Source organism: Triturus cristatus, chromosome 2_1 (genome assembly GCF_964204655.1).
Source record: "Triturus cristatus chromosome 2_1, aTriCri1.1, whole genome shotgun sequence".
In the NCBI taxonomy this organism is placed as follows: Eukaryota; Metazoa; Chordata; class Amphibia; order Caudata; family Salamandridae; genus Triturus; species Triturus cristatus.
This window is the reverse complement of record NC_140581.1, coordinates 1,134,886,402-1,134,905,952: the sequence shown is the minus strand read 5'-3', so window position 1 is coordinate 1,134,905,952 and position 19,551 is coordinate 1,134,886,402. Positions and strand designations below refer to the sequence as shown.

At 43.4% G+C, this 19,551-nt stretch overlaps 1 protein-coding gene across 1 annotated transcript in view; it reads left to right on the top strand.

Annotated features, from left to right (window-relative positions):
* Positions 1 to 1,528: 1,528 nt before the first annotated feature.
* Positions 1,529 to 19,551, top strand: part of CDS1 (CDP-diacylglycerol synthase 1) — a 467,729-nt gene continuing 449,706 nt past the window's right edge. Inside the window, exon 1 of the mRNA XM_085636573.1 lies at positions 1,529 to 2,243. Within this exon, the coding sequence (XP_085492699.1) occupies positions 2,151 to 2,243 (93 nt within the window). The 5' untranslated portion in view covers positions 1,529 to 2,150. The remainder of the gene's footprint in view (positions 2,244 to 19,551) is intronic.

Sequence of the window (19,551 nt, the reverse complement as noted above, 5' to 3'; positions counted from 1 at the left end):
CAAAAGCCAAAGTTAAGGGGCCATTAGGCCTCCTTTTGTTCGAGTATCCCGGCTGCGAGCTATCTGGAGCCTCACACCTAGAAGCAAATGCAATGGAGTGGCAAGAAAGGCACACAGCTTGTTCCCTTACAATTACTTAAGAGGGACATCGTTTTGACTTTGTTCAGTCCCTGCATATGAGATGTGCACGCACAGTAAGAATGTCAGATGGTTTTCCCCGGTAACATATACAACTAACAATTCAAACACAATTTTGTTTTATTTCTTTTATAGCGCTACTCATCACAATGCAGGATGTCAGAGCACTTTACATCACATGCACACATTATACATTGACAACAAATCATATGGATAAATTAAGTACAGGGTTATTACATAAGCCATTGAGGGTTACAAGGTGTAGGAGTCATGTGTCCTACATAGCTCCCTATGCTAGATTAGGATTGCAATTTATGAACTACAAGTAGCATAAGAATCTGTGTTAAAGCAGTAACCCACTTCCCTAACTACATAAAATAAAAATGTTATCTGCATGTTAGATTATGTGCTTTGCAAAAGACACATTAACCCTCTATGCTACTTTGATTCAAAACTGGGACTAGGCAAAACACAGATTGCTCCAGCAAATGCCTTAATCTCCAGAGTTATTTTACTATTATTACTGTTGCCTGAGATTTACTGGGCATCCAAAGATCTCTGCAGCAGGTGCCTTGACCCCATAAAATATTTTTAAGTGCTGATTTTGCAACCAAGTAAAAAAAGAAAAATTACTGCACCGTTTCTCTTTGTTGCCAATTTCTTTGCGGCAGAGTTTAAAAAGATAAAATATATAAGTTGAGGACAAGATTTTACATTGTGTTTGAGTCATTTTTTTGGCACATTTGAAAGCATTACAAGACTTAACAAATGAGATTTTGCACCGGGGTTGTGCCAAATAAGTGACGTAATCCCAATGCAAAATCTTGGATTCAATTTATACATTTATTTTCTGCCGAACCGAGCTATGTGAGTATATGAACTGTTTGTATGGCCTTTTTAGGCATGACATCAAACTGTTAATAAAGTTTGTTTATTAACAGTTTGATGTCACGTCTAAAAAGCCATACATACGGTTCATATACACACATCGCTCACATCATATTTAAAAACGTATACGTTTTCAACTAAGAACATTTCTTTGGTACTAATATAAATATACTTTTACCTGCCCACAGACATGCATTTGAAATCAACAAGTACTCGTTTTAACCCTGATCATTCTATGTCTAAAAACATTAAAATCTTCCGTTTCATAATTAAAATAGACCTTAACCCGCTACCACGCGAACATTTCTTCCATATAATTTCCATACAGGATTAACATTATCTCTGTGTAAAATACAATATAGACCTGTCAAAATAAATGTGTGTGAGGTATTAAGATCTGATGTCACTTCCTGTGAGGTCATGGTTTGTGATGCTGTGATGTCACGCGCCATGATGTCACTTGCATGCTGCCGAACGTGGTTAGTCCCCCCCCCCCCCCCGCACACATTTCTGCTCGGACGTATGCTGTGCCCTGAACGTAAGTGAAGGGTGCCGCGAAAGTAACTGAGAAGTGACATGGGGCGTACCAGCGCACACAACATTTTAAGAGAGAGAGAAAGATAAAACAGAACAGTCTATGACTGCCGACGGGACGAAGATTAGACGAAACAACAGCGGCTGGGATATCCATAAGGGTCAGGTGACGGCAATAACTGCAGTAACTCTTCTATGTCCATAGTGCGCGAGCTCCATGGTTGCCACTGCGTGCTTCTGTGGTGGTGGCGAATGCACCTGAGGTCGACGTCAACGCGCAAATACCTGAGAGTCGCTGCGCGTCACCGTTCAGCAGGGCAAAGGCGCGGTGCTGCTGTTTATCTGAGTTGCTGCACGCGTAGGTACGTGCACGCGCGCCGACTGGAGCACCAGTAACATCAACAGCAATCTTACTGCCCTGCTTCCCCGTCTCGAGTTTAGGGAGGTTATCTCTTCCTGCACAGCGATCGGAGAAGCTAAAACCGACTTCAGCTTGCTGTCCTTGGAGTAAATTTCCACGGAGTGCAGGTCGGGACCCCAACCTGGAAAAGCCCTTCCCTTACCCTGTACGAGGACTGACACTCCCCAGCATGTCAGATGTACGATACAGAACCGGGGTCGGAAGAGGAGGTGCCGGAGATGGCTCGGGTGTGCCCGAGGCAGAGGAGACACCGATCCACAAGGTGAGTGGAGCCCCTAACTCGCCTGAGTGCTTTGCGTAAGGCTGCTGCAAGATTTGTATGTAGCAACTAAGTGCTCGCTGAAGCAATACATCGTGCAGCTTTTCCCGACATGTTATGTCCGGTTGCTTCACCATACAATAGTTTCTTGTGAGTTTTCGTAACTCTTTCGAGACTGTTCTTTCAAACAGACGTAAGACATTAGACTCTTCGCTGTAATCGAGAATGTGGCATGCGGGGTCCAGAGCGTGTCCTTCATTAAATTGGGCATAATTTCTGGCCAGGCTCTCCGCGATTTAAATGTCTCGTAAGTGCGGAGCCCTTTACTGACACTATCCCTTGCTATCATTTCAGCCCTGTGACCTGCAGAAAAGCGCATGAAAGGGCGGGGCATGGTGGCTCATCTTAGTGCGACACCCAAGAGCTAAGGATACTCATGCTGTTTGCATTAATGATGTAGTCTTCAATATTAACATGATCCCGAGATAATTTTTCAAGGCACTTGAATGGGAGTGCGAGAGGCAACCGTCCCGTAATACAATATGTGGAGCGTTCCAGCGTATTTTCGAGACATCCGGTTGTCCCTGACTTCCAAGTCATGCTAGTTGTTCGCATATCACTCTGCACAATTCATGCATTGTCCTGCTTTCTCTAAGAAGGCATCATTCTGTCGAATGAAACGTGTAGGAACCCTCCCGAGATCCTTCACTAAAGGCACAAGTTGGAAAAATTCTCTTCTGTACCATTTGCACAGTAATTGCCCGCTCCCGAGATTGTACTTAATTCCTGTTAATATAGAATTGTATCACTACTAATCCACTAAAAGTGCACAGTTCTCAGTGTGCTTGGCAGGGTTGGATTGGGATTGAAAATCGGCACGGGCACGCTAAACAAAAAAGTGGCCCATATTTGCATATTGCCTTTCGCAAAACACTGCTTCGGCGAAATTTTTATTTAAAAAAGGGGGGGGGGGGGGGGGTTAAAAAAATGCACGGATTAGTTTACACTGGTGAAATACACCTGAAAACAAGTGAGGCCACTTCTGCTCAGGCCCCTGCCCAGTCACTTCTGCTCAGGCCCCTGCCCAGTATGAACAAACAAGGTCAGAGGTATCCCATAGAAATGAATTTGTGTGGTCTGGGAGAAAAGGGTAAATCAGAATGCAATAATATATAAAGAGCCTCCCACTCGACCAACAAATATTTTACCAATGGCTAGAAATAGCTCATGCTGGCTGTCACTTTGCTGTAGATATGACTAAATACAAAATCAGTTCATTAGTTCGTATATTTTATTTTTTGTTTTTGATCTTTTATTATTTTATTGCCCTAATTATAAACCATTTTTTTATTTATATTTTTTTGAGAATATAAAAACCATAAACTGTTTGTGTTCTTATACAGAGCAAATCATACATAATTCAACAGAAGAAACACAATTCCTAAAATGTACAAAAAAGGCATAATTATGCAATATTAAACATACAAGTTGTCGTATTAAAGATTGACCCCTTCCATAAACGCACGTTAACTAACCTCACATACAGTCATCACATCCCAATCGTACACATACACACATCACATTCATAATATTCCAGTTTAAATGGCTTGCACAGAGTAACTCGTGGCGAGAATCCTTCTTTATTTTCCAAGGTTATGCAGCCAGCTGGAACATGATCAGGCCAACGCACGTTTCAGTGGATTATTAAACTTGAGTCCACCTTCACCAGGACCGCTCAGTTTCTTTAAATTAAAGCAGCGGAGGTAGTAAGGGGGATCAGTAAGATAGAATCTAGTCGGTTACATGTAGTCAATGACCGGACCGAAAGTCTGATGTGGATGCCTCTGAAGTAATTTTCAATCTTTGGGCGTATTCCCATGTGTTGTATACATTCCAACTGGGATATGATCTTAAAAGATTCCAATGCTCTTGTAATAGAGTGGCTCCCTATGCCGTGGGTACTGCCCACTATAGAATTTGAAGGCTACTGGTTTGATTTGTAGCTTCTGTAATAGGTCCAGTTTTGTCTTTTCTCTTAAAACTGGATGGTGGTCTTGACATCTTCCTCGTCTGCTGTGTGACCCTTGGCCCGTCTGCTCGAGAGTTAGAATACGCCCAAAGATTGAAAATTACTTCAGAGGCATCCACATCGGACTTTTAGTTCCGTCATTGACTACATGTAACGACTAGATTCTATCTTACTGATCCCCCTTACTACCTCCGCTGCTTTAATTTAAAGAAACTGAGCGGTCCTGATGAAGGTGGACTCAAGTTTAATAATCCACTGAAACGTGCGTCGGCCTGATCATGTTCCAGCTGGCTGCATAACCTTGGAAAATAAAGAAGGATTCTCGCCACTAGTTACTCTGTGCAAGCCATTTAAGCTGGAATATTATGAATGTGATGTGTGTATGTGTACGATTGGGATGTGATGACTGTATGTGAGGTTAGTTGACGTGTGTTTATGGAAGGAGTCAATCTTTAATATGACAACTTGTATGTTTAATATTGCATAATTATGCCTTTTTGTACATTTTAGGAATTGTGTTTCTTCTGTTGAATTATGTATGATTTGCACGGAATATAAGAACACAAAAAATTTATGGTTTTTATATTCTCCCCAAAAATATAAATGAAAAAAATGGTTTATAATTAATGCAATAAAATTATAAAAGATCAAAAAATAAAATATACGAACTAATGAACTGATTTTGTATTTAGTCATATCTACAACAAAGGGACAGCCCGCATGAGCTATTTCTAGCCATTGTGAAAATATTTATATATTATTGCCCCCTGCCCAGTACGCACACATTATTTGGGTGGCCCAGTGAGAGAAAGGAAGTGACACCTCTGCCCTTTGATAAAAGGGAGGTAATGGACGCCCAAATGTCTCCAGAAAGGCAACTCAGGCACCCACTGGGCCTCTGGCGGGTTCCGAACAATGCAGAAACCACCCAAATCGGCCCCCAGACTGCTAACAAAATCGGCCCACAGCTGGAACTGGGCACTGGCCCCTCTGGCATTACCCGAATGCCCGCGTTACCAAATCCAACCCTGGTGCTGGGTCAGTGTTCACTTGATACATATGGTACGAGGGACAGTGCTTAAATGGAATAGTACCATCAGCGTATTTTTCTGTAAAAGGACCATGCTTGGGGCTTCTCAGAATGCATAGTTTCCTTAAAGTGGGTCAGAACTGAAACTTATTTATCAAAGCATGTATATTTTTAGTATCTTTCCCAAATCCTCTACCGTCCCACTTCTAATTGTCAGATCCTTCTGGGACTGATCCATTTAATAGTTTACTAATCCACAGAATTCACCTTCATATTCTGGGAAGCACTGAGAGATTTAATGGGATACAGGATATGGTTACCCTAACTACTACATATCACTCAAAAGTTATCCTAAAACCCTTCATGCCGAAGGACCGCCATGTAGACTCAAAATCTAAAAGGGGCAACAAGGATTAGGTTTCTGTGGACCCTCACACAATCTATTGGTCATGCTTCATCATTGGGTCTAATTCTGGTCCCTACAGTGGGCTCAACCATTTTCCAGGGAGCACTTGTGATATTTTTATTGGACGTAGTCTACGAGTGAGAGATGAACATAACTGAAGGGCGCCCCAGTATCCCTTTAATATTGGGTGCCCTTGGCAGGGCACAAGTCCTAAAAAAAGAAGTGGGGGAACTAAACTAGTTAGGCAGTATGAAAGTGACATCACATCACGCGACATAATCTGATTTAGGCAGAAGATTCACACTTTTGTAGGCCACACATAAAACAATGTTGCCTTTTGTCAGCGTTAATTTTCCTTTACCCAAGGATTGAACAAACTAACTCTGCCACCAGCCTACTTAACCAGGCATAATATTCTATATGCAGCACAGTTCCATGTAGATGTGATGGCTTTAGCTGCCTGCACTTTACAGAGGCGCGACCACTCTCCTATGCAAAGTATTCTTACGCAGCCTTACTCACCTGCACTCATTTTAGGAGATAGGGGCTCATTTTTCATCGATAGACCATGACTCAAAGCAAGAGAGAAAGACAGAAAGGGAAGATAGGAGAGAGATTAAAAAACAAAGATGAATGCATAGAAGGGGCTGAAAAAAGAACCTGCAAGAACAAACAATTTTAGGGTAGTGAAAGAAAAAGGTTATTGCAACCTTAGCATTCAGCAATAGGATCCTAAGAAAAAGTTTGCGTATTTTTTTTTTTTCTCCCAAAACCATGCAAAAACTATTGTATGAGGCTATTTCCTCTTTGTATGGGTGCTGCAGAATGCAGCATACATGCAAAGAGGAAATAATGAGGAGAAATGAATATATTTCTTCATGCTAAGCCATCCTCTGGTAGACTCACCAGTTTGGTGCAAACCTATATTTACAAGACTTTGTAAATATGGTTCTGCGTCAAAATACATCGATGGATGCACAGGGAAGCCCTAGCACCACCCATATAATGCCTAACTGACGCAAGGTAATGCAAAGCAGGGCAATGTGTGGTACTGTAAAATCCCAAAACAGATTTTACGTCAGGGATGTGCCTGAAAAGTGAATTAACTCCAACTCAAAATCTGGGCCTCAACGTGTTCATTTATTTTTATTTAAACTCTGCCACAAAGAATGTAGCTACAGGAAGAAAACTGACAGTAAATCCGTTCCGGTTAATTGGTTGCAAAGACTGTATTTTAAAATACCTTATGGGGTTAAGGCACCTGCTGCAGAGATATGTGTGTTCCAGTAAATCTGAATGAATAATTGTAAAATAACACTGGATTGAGGTTAATGCACTAGCTGGATAGATCTTTGTTTTGTCTAGCCTCTGTTTTGACTAAAAGTTGCATAGAGGGTTAAGGCAAAACACATCATGTAACATGCAAATGACAGATTTTATTTTATGTAGCTAGGTAAGTGAGTTACTGCTTTGAACACAGAGATCCTTATTTTACTTGCAGTTGCTTTGTTAACGTTTTTAAATTTAGGACAGTGAGCTATGGAGATGATATGTGACTTCTACAACTTGTAATCCCCCACGGTTTTATGTAACACATCCTGTACAATGATTTACAGATGCATATGATTTATTGTAAATGTAATATGCAAGTGTGATGTGAAGCATTCTGACACCCTGCATTAGGATGAGTAGCGCTTTATAGGAAAAAATAGTGGTACTTAAATTATTTAAACGCCTCTTCGGGGTAGTAAGTGCTATATAGATTACATTTATTTGGTGTAAATGCTGTGAAAGACCAACACGTTTGACATTCTTACAGTGCATGCATATCTCGCAAACAGTGCCTTAACAAATTGAAAAGCTGCCTCTTTAAAGTATGTGCGAAATGCTACCAAGGTGTGAGCCTTTGTTTCATCTCTACTGCAGTTGCCTCTAGGTGTGAGGCTCTTGACTGCACCCAGCCAGGAGACTCGGAAAACCAGCATTTGCAATGCAGTAGGTCTCGCATTTACGAGAGTTTGAGCTATTGGCATTGTAAATGACAATGCCTTTTATTTACGTGTAGTTTTTAAAACGGATAAATAAAAGGCTTTGTCATTTACAATGCAAACAGCTCCAACTCTCTCAAATGTGAGGCCTATTGCATTTCAAATGTATTTGGCACCTGTGCTATAAAAATAAACAAAAAGGGTTAGGAGACCGTGCTGGTCACAGTATAATTTACATTGTTGTCATTGTATTCCACCATTTCCACTAAGACACAGTTCCATGCATTTGCCACTTTTTCTCTGAAAACATAACTTCTACTTTAACCCTATAGTCTCTGGCCTCTAGGTCTAATTGGATTCCCAGAGTAGATTTAAAAAAATAAATTACAGGTGAGTAACTGGTCCTTTCACCATCATTGCACAAGGCCCTTCCCGCTCGGTTGCGCAAATGCACTGTTATGTGAAGATGGGGCAGACACAGCTGTATGGAAATTGCCACAGAAGATGCACGTTGTAGATGACCTGGTAAACCATACTTTTCGGGATCTTGAAATGTGTTTAAATGTCTATAAAACACATCCACTTCGCCTTGCTGGCATAGACAACAAACATTGTATTTGTTTTTTGTGAACAGTTTGCGCTAAAGTGCCCCCAAAAAACACTGCCCTGTCACACTTCACAGACAGGCACTCATCTGATGAAGGGGCACGCCCGATTGCGCTAATGTAGCCCATCACAAAAACTTCACCACTGTAAAATCTAACACAACCAAACACTGGATTGTGAATAAAAGACAACCCCCTCAACCGCACCCATCTGACAGACCAAGGCCATTGTTGTGCACACCTTAGGCTATGGTGGTTCAGCTCTGGGCAGTGGGGCATCACATGGGCAGACAGTGGTATGCGCTCGCTCTGTTTGCATTCCATAACCTATTTATACTCCAAGTACAGCATTATATATTTGCACACACAACACAAGTATATACGCATTATCTATCTACAAACGCGCTCACACACAACGCAATTATCCACAATATTGTACGTGCTTGCAACAGAACTGCAGTCATAAAATCACCACTTAATTAATTCCAATCTATAGAATGCACTTGCAAAGAAATAAGGCAGCCCAGGTGCCCTCTCCCTGTGCCATAGCAACGCCGACAACAAAGCGGCGGGCGTGCAACTCACCTTGCAGCTGCTTGAAGCGCTCCTCGAGCTGGTTGTAGTTGTAGGGTACCTGGGCGGTGTACGCTGGGGACATGGGTCCCGGCATGCTGGTCTCCCGCTGTAATTCCATTTAGGACAGGTGTCGCGAAGGTGGCATGCACAAACACAAGTTGCTCACGGCGCGCGCGGCCACCGGCTTCCCTGGCCCTTCCCCGGGGAGACTCTTCAGCCTTCTGCAAACACAGCTCGCGGTTCAAAATGTGACACGGGGAGGCGAGCTTTGTGCAAATCAATCAATGCTGCAGCAGTCCGGGCTGGGGGAGGGGTGCAGCAATACAAAAATAAATAAATAATATGTATATTTAAGAAAAGGCTTCTAGAGCATGCTGCTGAGAGGTGTGCCTGCCTTGCACTCGTGCTCTCTCCTCCGAGCTCCCCGTGCGCACACCTCCCCAGCCCTTCCTGCCGGGGTGTAATTCAATCAGCAGCCACTCACGGTGTATTTAGTGCTGATGTCACTTGATTAGCATAAGGCATTGTAGAGGAAACCCAGAACATACCAAGTTGAAGTACGAGCAGGGGGTGAGAGGTGGCAAAAAGAAACAGGAATCCAAGTCAGACGGCTGCAGGCATTTATTTCACGGGGTCGGTCTCTCACAAAGTACTGTGATAAGGAAGTACTGCGCGCTTACAGAGCCCTTACACGCACCAGTGTGCACACTGTAAAATAGTACGCCCCTGGACAAAAGTGGTGGAATTACAACCTTTTGTCAAGAGCCTCATGTAACGGGAAAGTCTCAGATTACCGTCAAAGGAGAACGAGAACGCGTTTGCTTCATTTCAGATGGGGCTGGAAGCGAGCAGACTTCGATGACGTATTTGCTCGGCTTCTGCCAAAAGGTTTCTTGTCTTTATGAGGCCATGTGTTTGGCCCCATAAAGATAAGAAACCTTTTGCGACCAACGCAAAGCAAGCGAGTCCGTCCAAATGGGACGGCTCGAAAAGCCAAGCACATACGTCACCGACACCTCTTTTCCAATGGCTGGCCACCGTTTAGCATAAACGGTGACGCCAGTCAATGGAAAAGAGGGGCGGGGCTTAATGCCCCTTACAGAAAATACCTGTTAACTCTAAATCTCGCCAGCGAGACTGCGCATACCTGCGCAGTCTTACGCCAGGCGAGACCTAAAAAGGAGGCCTGCTGACCCCTCAAATTGGGCCTTTGTTATGGGGCCAGCTGGAGTCTGAAATAGAGTCCCCTCCTTGCCTGCACGTTGTTGCTTATCGAAAGCAGGCGCTGCTGAATGTGTCCTGGTGTTTGAAAATTACACCGGAACGAGTTCAGCACATTATTTAGTGGGGCCCAACTTCTTGACAGGATGTACGGCGTCCACCTTGTGAAAATAGTGGGTGGACACCGTCCACCCATGTGTACCCCCAACTTGTACCATGGCCCTTGGTAAGATTAAAATTACAAGGCAGACATTTTAAGAGTCTCCACACTCTAATGTTCGTCAACATGTTTCAGCTCTTTCGGTTAGGCCACTTTGGGCCTGGGCCCGGTGCCTTACTCAGTACCTGTGTAGATGGCCCGCTGTTTGTCATAGCTGTTTAAGTTGTCATAAACATAAGATTGAGAATCTGTCAGCCAACATATAACACACAACATATACAATATACACACAGGCCTATTCACCTGTTTGTTAAATGAGCATATATTAATGCCTGTAACAAATCATTATAGGCAGAGATATTTAATTTGGTCTGTAGTGACATCTGTACTGCTGTTGTGAACTGTATTAGGAGTACCCTAGTCATCAGAAAGCGGTGTAGGTAAAGATAGTTATCGAGTGACACACTGAAATTTTTATATTAAATGTGGATTTTTTTTTTTTTGAGAAGGGATGAACTGTTCTCAAGCTGGTAATGTCACTAGGGCATGATGACGGTGTGGTTAAATGTTTTAATATCTCCTGAACATGATGTTCAATTAGGTTAGGTTTTATTATACTCATGAGTGTACCTCCTTTTTATTTTGCTCTGTATTTGATTATGTGCTCCTGTGAATTGCTTGATGAATCGATTAAATCCTCATGATGAATTGCTGTGAGAGATGCACCAGTTTAATGACACCTATTTAGGTTTTACTGTTTTAAATTTTTTATATTCCTAAATATTATAAGCGCGCATTTTTATCCCACCCATTTCAATGAGTCGTATTGAGCTGCTCATACTAGAAAACAATACAGACAATCCGGGAGACATACCGGACCCCTAAAGTGCCCATTTTTAAGGACTTTTTTCTTTTGACGTTTTTGTTTCTTTGGTTTTGGTAGTAGTATTGTGGTTGCACTTTGACAATTCGATGTATCAGGATTGGAATTGTTTTATATATTTACACTGTTATGAGCTGTGATTTGTATTTTTTAACCTTGTATGTATTTATAATATTTTAGGACCATGCACTTTTCTGGTTTATTTAACCGAAATAAAGTTGATTGATTGTATGTGATATGATGACATCCATTCACAGGTATTGATTTCAGGTAGACAAAATCAAGGCATAACATACACACTACAACCTTGCATGCGCTTAATGAGTCAGAGTATCCTTCCACATACGATTACTATGCACCTGAAAACAATATTGGCAGACTTCTATATACATTTAGTGAGCACTCATTGTGTCACCCTACAAACCACTTCTAACATTGTAGAGTGAAAAGTACTTCATGTAAACAGAACCCAATCCTGGCTATTCTTACTTTAGGTGGTATATAATAATACCCTACTACAACAGGCAGGGGGGCATGCCCCTATCGTCACACTCTGTTTTTAAATGTGAGAACATACATGTATCAGTTAGTTTGCCGGAAGCCCCAGTCTTTGTTGTCACTTGTCCGATGCTTAAATAAAGCGTTGGACTCCCACTCCAAGGGTACCATGCATGCCATTGGAAGTACCTAATGCTTTCTGTTCAGTCCTCCTTGATGTATGCCCTCTCGTCTAGGATGGTTTTTAAGTGTTTGTTGCTCCCATCGCGACCCGTTCCTCCTGTCTGGCGAGGGGCGGTGCATCTGTTTGTGCAACAGTGCACACGTGTCATGTGATCCCACAAGCAACCTTGAGGGGAAAGTATTTCCTTTTACAGTCAGGACCCTCAGAATAACTAGAGCACTTTCACAGGGTGCTGCAGTGTCCTAATATTTTGTGGTGCGTAATATTTTGTGGTGGTCTGTGCATAAATCTGTGTTATGACTTCCTTTTATAGAAGCATGGTCATTCTATATGCACGTCTGAATCTTGTGTATGGTGAGGTTCGGCATGTCTTTTAATGCACAAGTGTGACGTGATCCCAGAAGAGATCTTGGGAATATTGATTTACTCTTTAGTTAGGATGTTCCAAGGAGTGAGAGCAGTGTCGTTGTGCAGGAATAATAGTGAGGGTTACTTCTTTACAACCAAATACACAGTTTCAATGATGGTGCTTCTGATTAAGAAGTTATTTTAAAGGCGTGTGTATATAAATTTACAAAGCATTATAACACGCCGGACTCCTGTTGTTTCTTTGGAACACTGCTCTTGCTTCCTGGAACATCCAAATTAAAGAGTGAACCATATTCCTCAATATCTCTTGTGGGATTACGTCGCCCATACATGAACAGATGCACCGCCCCTCACCATACACTAAGTTGTGGACGCCCATCTTGAATGACCATGATTCCATAAAAGAACTTAGAACATAGATTTATATATAGAGCACTGCAAAATATTAGGACACTGTGGTCCCCCCTGTGAAACGGCTCTGTTTTTTCGGAGCATCCTATCTGTAGGGGGAACTATGTAACCAAAATCCCTTTAGGGATCATGTGACATGCATGCACTGACTCCTGCGTCGACGCACCGCTCATCGCAGTTCACGGGGAACAAGACTTGCTGGCGTAAACAAACACTTCAAAACCATCCCAGACAAGAGGGTAAACATCAAGGAGGACTGAATGGAAACAGTTTGTTATTGCCACATTTGAAAACTGAGTGTGGCAATAGGGTTGTGCTCCCACTGTCCTAGTGGGGTATTGTTATATACCACCAAGGGTAAGGTTAAACAGGACTGAGTTTTGTTTTTACATGATGTACCATCACATTTCACTTTATAGTGTCAGAAGTGGTTTGCCGTGCAACACAGAGTTCTTACTAAATTTTTGTCAGTAATGTTACATGATGCATACATAGTAATCCTGTGGGGAAAGATACATCGATTCATGCAAGCGCAAAGTATGCAGGTTATGGCTCAATTTTGTCTTCCTGAAACTATACCTACGATTGGATGCCATCACGTACCAAACTCAGTACCTCTGCTTATCATAATTTCTTTGTTACAGGCATTAATGTATGCTTTGCCTACAAATGGACGGGCAGGTCTCTGTATATGTTAAATGCTGTGTTTTATACGTTGTCTGACAAAGACACTGGCTCTTAATATTAGGACAACTGAAACGGAGATGACAAAGTGGGGAATCTACTTAAGTCCTGTCGAAAGTCCCAGACCCAAAGTGGCGTAACCATGTGGGCTGAAACCTGTTGAGACACATTAGGGTGTAGGGCCACTTAATCCTCCTAAAACACCGCCTTGACATTTTAATCGTACTGAAGGCACTCCAGATTAAATGGATACTGGGGTGCCCTTCGGGTATATTTATCTCTCACTAGTTGACCCCATCTGATCAAATATCTCAAGCGCACTTAGAAAATACTAGCACAAGAGAACAGCCTTATAAAGGCAGAATATTCAGACAGCCTTGCTGCCTGGTCAACCATTTTTTGCTTTCCCTTTACTACAGAGGAATAAAGAGCAGCAATTCAAGCCTGAGGACTGGACTGTGAACTGGACAACTGAACGATGAAAATACCTACTGTTGTGCTGCTTGTAGCGTAGAACATTATCCTCAATTGCCCTGTCTATGGAATCAAATTCATTGCTGACCCTGCATGTGTGTACAAAGTAACTCTCTTGTAAACTGTAGCTGTACCAATAACTTAAAGAACATTATGTCTTTCCTCTTCAGCATGTCCCTAATATAACTTCCCTCTGTCCTGCTCCAAGAGCTAGCTTACATTGCTTTTATTCTCTTTTTAAATTTAATCTTTCCATCATTTCCCTGCCTTCATTCTCTTCTCCTTATGCACAGTTGAAGTTTGTAGGTGGCATTTTTTTAGGTCTGGGCGAGAGATTGTTTAGATGTCTTGCCAGGTTCATGTATTCAGGATAATTCATAAAACAAAAATACATACATTGGCCTGTGTAACAGTCATTAACATTTTGCTTCTCCCCATCACAGCATTCTACATGGGGCAGTGGATCACCCACTGTAGCCTTTGGAATCCTTGTACTGTAAATTGCTTTATCAATTAAATCTACCATAAAAGAAGTGTACTGCTATGTCAGGACTAGGGAGTCAGTACTTTTAATGTTTTGCCAGGGCTTTTTTTCCTTACCATTCTTCATCCTTTTTTTAAGTCTTTTATTTTCTCTTTTTTTTCTAAATATACTTTAGTTAGCATTTTTTTGTCATCCTTGTCTGTTTAAATGTTGCCTATGGTTACAGTAATTCTAAGCCAATAGTATATTTTCTATGCAAAAATTAGAATGGTATTTTCCTGTGATTCCATAAAACAAAAATATTTTTCTATACCTGTTATGAGTACATCTATCTACCTGTTACGAAGCACTCATTCTGTTGTATTAATAGTTAATGCTTTAGTATGCATTTTTTTAATTTACCTTTTATTATAAGCATATGCCTGCCTTGTTTTGGTGGCAGGATTTTTTTTTCTTTTTTCTGGAATATGCTTGCAAAAGAAAAGAAATAATCGCCCTTGCTTACCAAGACCAGGCCTATTGTATTTGCCAGTGCTTGTTTTAATTATATGTTACACAAGGGCTTTACTTCTGCTCGGCCATACTACTACTTATGCTTTGTTCCATGGGAAGATAAAAGGCTTCTTGATATAAGAAACTCACCAGGCAGTCACTGCTTGCGCTCTTGATGTTTCTAGGTTGTGCTAACAGAGCATTTCATTCAGTGTACCAAGCACACTTATATGTGAAACTTAAAATCCATGGGTGTGGGGGATGCAAACAAATAATAACTAAGAAATGTCTTACAAACCCAATGAGATATACAGTGTGTGATTTTTATTGCGCTGCATAGGAGGGGACCTCTTACAATCGTTCACCACTCTTGCCTAAACGCGTGTACGTTTTGCATTACTTTGTATTGCAACTTGTGCACGTTTGGCGTTTCCCTTGCAGGAGCGAGCATCTGCACCATCTGTTAGCAATTATCACCCTGCCACTGCTCACTCACGTATGGTATCCAGCGAGTTGTCTCCTGCTCTATTAGCTCTTTTACACTGCTCTCTACAGGATTTCACAAACAAGGCAGCTTTCTGCAAGTCCTATAAAAATCTGTGTCTTTCTCTCTTGGGCAATCTTTAGCCTCACCGAGCATAGTATGGCATAGGGTATCCTGAGCTGCTGCAGATGATTTTTCACCTAAGTGATGTTCCAGTGAGACTTCTGTATGGCAAGTGTGAAGTTTGCATAGCACAATATGGCATTACCCCTTTACTGAAGGTCCTTCATGTATTTTGCTATCTGGAAAATCAAGTCTGTATCCTGGAAATTCATGAGTTAGGCAGTGATAGGTCTGGGATGTGGGCCACCAGGGAACTGTGTACGCACTCCACCTCAAATAATTTTGAGAAGCGGTCAGTTCCAAAGAGCGATGTCGTCATATATCTAACAAATGTCTCCATTTTACCTGTATCTGTCGATTCCGCTATTCCAAGTAAGCAGACATTATTGCATCTGGGTCTGGCCTCCAGGTCTTTGCTTTAGACCTTGATAAAGGAGAAAGTGAGTCCATCTTCAGAAGCTTCACTCTATCTTTTTGACCATATTTTTCAATCACGGAGATTCTGTCCACCCCTTCTGTCAGGCAGTCACCATGCTTATCTATGCTGGTGGCCATGACATCCATGCAGATGTTAAAAGCGTCTATTTTCTTGTGAGTGGTTGTGAGGCTCAATTGCATGTTCGTTAGGCGGGACCCCCTATTCAAATAGTCTTCTGATTCTGCATGGTCTCCTAGGCCTGATACCCCGGGTGCATGGGCTGGTTCTTGTTGTTTTACCTATCCACCACTTTTCAAAGCGGGTACCCGGATTTCCCCATGCTGGCAGAAGAGTTCAGAACAAGAGGTTCGTCAAGCACCAGGATGAAGGTCGCTGTCCGTCTATCCGTCGCCTCATGCAGCAGTCTAGCAGCTGCTGGGGTCGCACTTCGCTTTGCTCTCACGGACTCTCCTCACCCTGATGTGCCGGAGGGGCACAAGCAGTTCAAGAGTTGCACACTTTGGGGCCACACGTTCTGCTCCGCAAGTTTAGTAACTACTGCAGTGCAGATCGGGCATGGCCCTGTGCCCACAGACCACAAGAAACCAGCTGCCCTCTCGGATCTCTCCAGTCACCACCCCAGGGTGTCATAGCTTGCCTCTACAGATGAAGCCATACAAAGCAATCCCAGGCTGCTCCTCTCCCCTGACCTCCAGCAAGCAATTTCCTCCTCCACGCAGGGGCTGTCTGCAGTGCAGCCTCCACACTGTATTCGCCCGCAGCCCACAACCCACCATGGCTTCCATAATTTTTTTTCTCTGTTTATGTTGTTTTTTGCCTCCCCTCACTCTCAAGCCAACTTTCCCTGCCTGGGATGGAGGTGTAGGGCAGGTGGGTGAGCATTGCCATACAGGTAGCCGATCTAGTGGTGTGCCAGTGGCCTCCCACTGTCTCATGGATTGGCTGTTTGGATCTCACACAGGTATAGTCAGGCCTAGGGCCAGGACCACACACTGCCCCTGCTACAGCTGCGTCTCACCTCTTCCCTGGGGGATTCTCCAGATTCAGCTGCCTCCTATCTCCACTGTTGCCACTCCACAGGCACTCTCTCTCACTCGGAGGACGCTGCCAGCCGCCCGATCCATCAGCGCCATGGGCGATTAGTGGATCACAGCCACCAGTGCCCTCCGGTTGCCCCCTTTTTAGGTCGAGGGACCATCCGGTCTGCCGAAGGCAGAACCGGAAGTCCGGAGATCTTAGGTTTCTGAGAGTGGCTCTTTAGCCCGCCTCTCTTTTTGGCTCTCCTCCATTGGCTGGCTTCCTAAACGGATTCCAGCCATTGGAGGAGAGAGCTGTCCCTCCAAATAGGCTCCGTCTTTTTCAGATTCGGGGGCGTGTTCCGTGCTGTTCTTTCCACTTTTTAGCCACGGCCTTTTAAGAACAGCAGGAACACGCCCTCGAAGCCGAAAAAGTTTGGAAGAGCATCCCGAGGAGTTCTGGGGAAGTATAGCGGAAGGGACAAGCAAAAGGTTCCGGCGTCAGAGTAAAGGGTTCCGGTCGCAGTTCACCACCAGCAAGAGTCTTCTTGTAGAATCAGCCCAGAGAGCACGGGTAAAGTTTGTCAAAATATTCTTTCACACTTCTGGAATGTCTGACAAACTCGACTGATTGATTGAATTGTATGTAATCTGTCATATATTTCTTTCACGAGCGTTACCTGCTACATTAGATTTTTTTTAGTCCTTCCTCTCTTTCAAGTGATTGGGGTGTGATTTGATTTCCGTGCGGACCGCTATAGTGGTGCTGGCGTTCCTGACAGGAGTGTACACATCACTTCGTTTTTTTAGCATGAGCACGCAGCTAGCTATCTCACTGGACATAAACAGGATCAATATATTGTAGCTATTGGAGATCGTGAACATTTCTTGGTCTAGTCTCTCACGTTTGTATGGGCAACGGAGCATTGTGTATCTTCCTGTTAAGACTTGAGCAACACTCCCTCCAAACACTCCCTCCATGTACTGCTCTGCTCCAGTGGGCGGTGCCTGATAACTCCGCGCGCACCAGACATAGAGAAAAGTGTCTGCGAGTCCCCATGCGATGCGACGGCCTTTGGCTGAGGCAGAGGGCGGAGCATGATTCGAGAAGAATCATAGAGTTAAGAGTAGGCGGCATCGAGATAGATTGTCTCCACAGGAGGAGCTGCAAGGGAATAGTGAGTAAGATGGCGGTAAGAGACCAGGGCCCTGAGTGATAGCCTGAGGGGGGCCTGTAGGTGAGTCACATTGAGTACGAGAGGGGGGCGGGAAAGAACATTGCATATATCTCTGGGGTGTTAGAATCCTAGTTAACGCCGGGAGCTGGAAACCGTACATAATAATAGAGTAGACGTGCTGTTTGTTTGGGTTTATGTTTTCAGGGTGGCGCGGGTAGGTGGGGGGGGATCAGTCTGTCTGGTTCCGTTGTATGTTTGTGTATAGTTGTTAAGGGTGGTTGTATCTATATTTCATAGGGTGCTGTCAGAAGTAGTATATATGTTCATTGTTTTGTTGATAGAGGGGATCATCTCCTATTACCAGTGTATACTACTGGGTGAGATTGAGCCTAGAGGTCTAGATTATCTGTAAACTAATATGCAGGTCGGAGATGGATTCTCTGTCGTTGGGGTGCTAGTATTGTGGAGTGAGTCTTGTATCTTTTCCTTGCGGGTTTCTTGTGTGTGGTTCTGTATTCTTCTCGAATGCTGTTCGCCTGGGAAGCTTGTTTCCCAGCAACCCATTGTGTCATCCAATAATGATAAAAAAATAATGAGCAATACCAATAGCTCTACCTATAATATTGCCGAGACCATTGCATTGTAAATGCTTGTTATCTCTGGGACCATCTTTGGTCTCACTATTAGCTTGTGGCACATTTCTTATTGTCAAGAGGGGCAAGGGTGACGCAGCTGCTCATTAGTTTTCTATTTTTTCCACTCCTGGTAGTATCCACATATCTATGGGTCCTGGTCCTCGGAGTGCCGAGATTAGTCGTCCATCTTGAATACCCACCAAGCTCCACACCTCTAGTGCTTATAGTTTAAAAGAAAATACTTTTAATCTTACAGCAGAAATCAATACTACAGTTTAATGAAAACATAATACCCAGTTGTATACCAAGATGCATTTAACAGTGACTTGGCACCCCCCCCCCCCCCACACACCCCCCCCACCCCTCTGCTAGTGTTTGGTCTCCCCACTAGGGTCTGAATATTGTCTGCAGTCCCAAACACACTATGCCTTGGGTATTGAACAGGTACTTGTAGCATAAAATTCTCTCCAGGTCAAATGCAGCTCACTTCAATGTATTTTACCCCTTCGACAAAAGTCTCAAGTGTGCACAGCAGACACGTCTGCGCCCATTAGTCTCTGTCCTAGGTATAGGCTGGCTCTGCGTCTAACTGCTGATTACAGAGGAAGCTGTGGCAGTGCACCAGTTGTGGTTTGTGCTTCTGCCTTTACAGTGTTGGCTCCTCTGCTGTGGAGGGCTGTGATGGTAGCTTCGCCTCGGGACCGTGTTCGTGAGAGGATATCAGTGCGACCGTTATAACTGGCAACCTGTGTCCTGGGCAGCGGTGACCTTCTCTGCCAGATGCAAGCATCTGTTCTCGCTTCTGTAAATAGCAGCATCTGGGTCGATCATGGCTCCCTGCTTTGGAGGTGACACAACTTCACTCTCCCTTACGCTGGCAGTGATGGCACCAGTCTTTCTAGCCCTCGTTGGACTGCCAATGTTCACAGTGGTTCTCATTTT